This window comes from Cupressus sempervirens, chromosome 5, assembly GCF_028749045.1.
Source record: "Cupressus sempervirens isolate cs-2001-9-10 chromosome 5, ASM2874904v1, whole genome shotgun sequence".
Classification (NCBI taxonomy): Eukaryota; Viridiplantae; Streptophyta; class Pinopsida; order Cupressales; family Cupressaceae; genus Cupressus; species Cupressus sempervirens.
The window spans coordinates 79577391-79581485 of NC_143122.1; the positions used below are offsets into that span (position 1 = coordinate 79577391).

The 4095-nt window shown below is 35.9% G+C and overlaps 1 protein-coding gene across 1 annotated transcript; it reads left to right on the plus strand.

Annotated features, from left to right (window-relative positions):
- The first annotated feature begins 725 nt into the window (after window positions 1-725).
- On the plus strand, window positions 726-2667 carry LOC149554646 (uncharacterized). The gene is made up of 4 exons (XM_089828706.1): window positions 726-880; window positions 970-1366; window positions 1471-1876; window positions 2004-2667. Exons 3-4 carry the CDS (start codon window positions 1843-1845, stop codon window positions 2582-2584), a joined length of 615 nt encoding a protein of 204 aa, XP_089684832.1. The 5' UTR covers window positions 726-880; window positions 970-1366; window positions 1471-1842; the 3' UTR covers window positions 2585-2667.
- The last annotated feature ends 1428 nt before the right edge of the window (window positions 2668-4095 follow it).

A 4095-nucleotide genomic window follows, 5' to 3' on the forward strand; every position in this document is an offset into this window, starting at 1 on the left:
TAGGCCTCCTTTTTATCCTAGTTCTTCTGCTCGTGCTAGTGCTAGTGCTAGTCGGTCACATACTGATATAGAGTCCCACACCAACCTATTGCAGCCTAGAGTGCGAAAAAACAAAATGAATAGTTACTTTGTGCTCTGCACTACTCCTGGTTCCCAACCCACGCTTGAGGGCATGGGTTTGAATAAGGAGATTCATGATACTGTCAGAAAGGAGATATGCAAATTTTGGTACTTTCGCAACATTCCATTTATTGCAGCCAAATAATTGATTCTTTTTTCTTTGTTTTCTTTAAAGTTAAAATTAAAATTAAAATTAAAACTTTAATTATATCTACTTGTTCTATAATTTGAGTCTTTGACATCTAAATTTTTATTTGTGACAGGGCTCCTTATTGGCAGAACATGATAGATGCAGTTGTTATTTTTGGTCTGGGGTTTAAAGCCCCAACTGAGGCTGAGTTGAGCAGATACCTCTTGGATGAGATGGTAGAGGACATGAGAGTTGAGCTCAAGGAGAACCAAAAGGAGTGGATTGCAAAGGGTTGCACCATCATGACTGATGGTTGGAGAGATAGGAGAAATAGAACACTCCTCAATTTTCTTGTATCTTGTGGAGGTGATTGATCATTCTACTTTCCTACATACATAATTGTAAATTTTGATTTGTTGAATGCTATTTTGTTGATGATCCATTTAATATTATAATTCGTTGTTTTGTTACTTGTAGGATATACCATGTTCATCAAATCCATTGATGCTTCTGCACATGTAAAAAATGCCACATACTTATGTGAGGCTATTGAGGAAGTCATAGCAGAGGTGGGGGAACAAAATGTGATCCAGGTGGTGACGGATAATGCAGCAAGTTATGTTGCTGCAGGTAAACTTTTAACTTTTTAAATTTTGAAAATAAATTTATTTGAATTTTGAAATTTGAATTTCTAATTAACTTAAAATTGTTGTAGGTAGACTTTTGATGGAGAGGCACCCCACCATATTTTGGTCCCCTTGTGCGGCACACTACATTGACCTCATGTTGGAGGAAATTGGCAAACTTGAGTTTGTCAAGTCATGTTTGGAAAGGGCAAAAAACATATGCAAATTCATTTATAATCATTCATTTGTCCTTAGCACAATGAGGAAATACACAGAAGGCAAGGAGTTAGCTCGCCCAGGTATCACGAGGTTTGCCTCGAATTTCATCACCCTGCAGTCCTTGTTGACATCAAGGGATGAATTGAGGAGCATGTTTGTTGGACGGGAGTGGATTTGCTCTTCCTATGCTATCACCGCTGTAGGGATAGATGTGGCGGATTGCATATTTGATGAGGATGGTTTTTGGAAACCCGCTAGAGAAATCCTTAAGGTAAATTTATTGCAATTTAACATTTAGTATTTTACTTTTACTTTAAGTTATATTATTTTATATTTAAGTTTTGACTCAAATTTTTTGTTTTACTTTATATGTAGGTCACTGAGCCCCTTGTATCTTTGCTACAAACTACTGATGGAGAGAAGCCCTCTATGGGTTACATTTATGAGGGCATGGATAGGGCCAAGGAGGCCATCAAAGCCCAATATACAGGAGTGCAGGAGAGGTATGGCCCTATTTGGGACAACATTGATAGGAGATGGTAGAATCAGCTCCATCGACCCATCCATGTAGCAGCTTACTATCTGAATCCGGCATTTCGTTTCCGTCCTAAGTTCAAGGGGGATGCAGAGATTTTCACTGGCTTATACACAGTGATTCAGAGGTTGAGTAGCGATAAAGATAGCGCTGCTGCGATTGTTGAGCTAGACCAGTTCAACAATAAAGAGGGGCCACTTTTCTCTAGTAGGATGGCCATAAATGCTCAAACAACACTACAGCCAGGTAAAAATTAAATAATATATTCAATGTTCATGAATCTATATTCTAAACTTAAAGTTGATTATGTAATTTTAGAGTTAACTTGTAATTTGTAAATGAGACTAATTGTTTCTATTTTCCCTTATTTCAGATAGATGGTGGCAAATGTTTGGGGCCACAACTCCAAAACTTCAAAAAATTGCCATCCGTATTTTGAGTCAGCCAAGCAGCGCTTCTGGATGTGAGCGCAGTTGGTCCATGTTTGAGCACATCCATTCGAAGAGGAGAAATAGGTTGACAGTGCAAAAGCTGAATGATCTTGTCTTTGTTCATTACAACCTCTGTCTTAGGATCAGACAAATTTTGGGCACTGACTCCTCTCCGATGATTCTGGAGAAGATTGATCCAAAATCAGAGTGGCTCACAGAGGTTGTGGATCTAGTCTTCACTGAGGAAGACCGTGCGTGGGTTGACCAGGTGGATATAGAGGCTGAGGCAACTATAGCACGTTCTTCAGGCATTGGTAGACGCACACGTGCATGCACAGGCACAAGCCCTAGCGACATTCGTGAGCCCATCTTACATGCGAGAGATATGGCTTGGCAGTCCTCTAGGACCTACATTGGACGCCTTGCTACTAGGCAGTCTGGATACTCAGAGGCTGAGGCTAAGGCTAAGGTTGAGCTTGAGGATGATGTTGAGGATGATGATGACTATGAGTCTAAGGCTTGAGCTGGAGCCTTGTTTTTATATTTTGTTTACAGATATTGATACTGAATCATTGATAAACATATGTTTCAAACTTTCATGGATCATCCTCTTAGATTTTTACATACATTTATGATTTGATGTCTTATGGATCATCTTACATACATTCTATGATTTAAATCATTATGATCATTTGATTTCTATATACTTCAGCTAGTCTACAATTTACATTTTAGATAACATAGTTACGTATGTGATGGATTTTAATATTTTATGTTCCAAATTTCCATGTTTATGTATGTTAAGTTTTAACCTCTATTTGATGATGTTATAGTGTGTTTAAGTTATATTCAATAAAGGGTGCATGAAATAAGTTTTAAATTGTTAAAATCTTTAAATTTAAAGGGTTTTTTCAAATTTGGCGATTCATTGCCGATTCACGATTCGATTCGGCCTTGCCGATTCCAATCCGATTCCAATTCACGTTACTTTGGATAATCTAGAGCTCGTAATATTTTTCAAAATAATATAAGTTTATAATTTTTCTTAACCTTAGCAGTGCCTTATCACAGAATTCAACATCTAGAATTCGTTTTTTTCTTGGAGGAATGATTAAGAGTTTCAAAGCTATTATTTTTTTGATCTACCAATATCCTCTACCTAAAACTAATATTATGTGATGCCGTAGCAAATGTATTATAGGTGCATTCTTACCTGTTTTGGACTTTAAATGTCTCTCTATAACAAGGTAGTGAAGAAAAATCCACAAGAATGGATGATTTATCACAGATTTTAACCATGCTCCAGAACATGCAGACTATTAGTGCTTAAAAAGACCTTTATGGAAGGACTTTTATGCACTGGTTGACATAGAAAATTGTTGAGCTCCCCGCCGCACTGAATTCTAGTAAACTGTCAGAGTTTTCTAAGAAATTTGATTACACTCTACTTGGACGCATATGAAAAAGGATCCAATAACTTGACTTCCAAGCTCTAGGCAAACCATTTTATCTTGGCTATTTTACTTAAATAAAGGTGCAAATACGTTCAGGCTTGTCTATACTAGATTGCAACAATTTGTTATGAAAACGGAAATACAAATAAAAAATTACTAGGTATGTTGTACAAATTAATTGTAAAGAAGTTACAAGAAAATGAAATAGAATGATAGAATAATTGAAAAGGGACATATTTACATTTTAAAATTTGGATAATTTATCAATAAAAGATTAGAGGCAAGGTATCCATATTCTTATTGTTCACAGAAATAATTATAATCTCTAATGACTGCTATTATAATTGTTCTTGAAATTAGTAATTGACAATTACCGTTGCAATTTACAATTCACAACCTTATTTTACCTTCAAAACAACAAGAAATAATCACCTCTATAATAATTTCTAACAACTACTATCACAGTTGACTATCACAGTTCTTCTTGAAATTCACATAACTGTTCTTGAAATTCATAATTTACAATTACTCTTGCAGTTTACAATTCACAACCTTACTTTACCTTCAAATTAGATGTAGA

What these genes read in the sequence shown, in the direction of transcription:
- LOC149554646 (XM_089828706.1), top strand. Translation starts at nt 1,843, where the DNA reads ATGGCCATAAATGCTCAAACAACACTACAGCCAG. An exon ending in TCAAACAACACTACAGCCAG is followed by an intron (nt 1,877 to 2,003) that starts GTAAAAATTAAA and finishes CCCTTATTTCAG; the next exon opens with ATAGATGGTGGCAAATGTTT.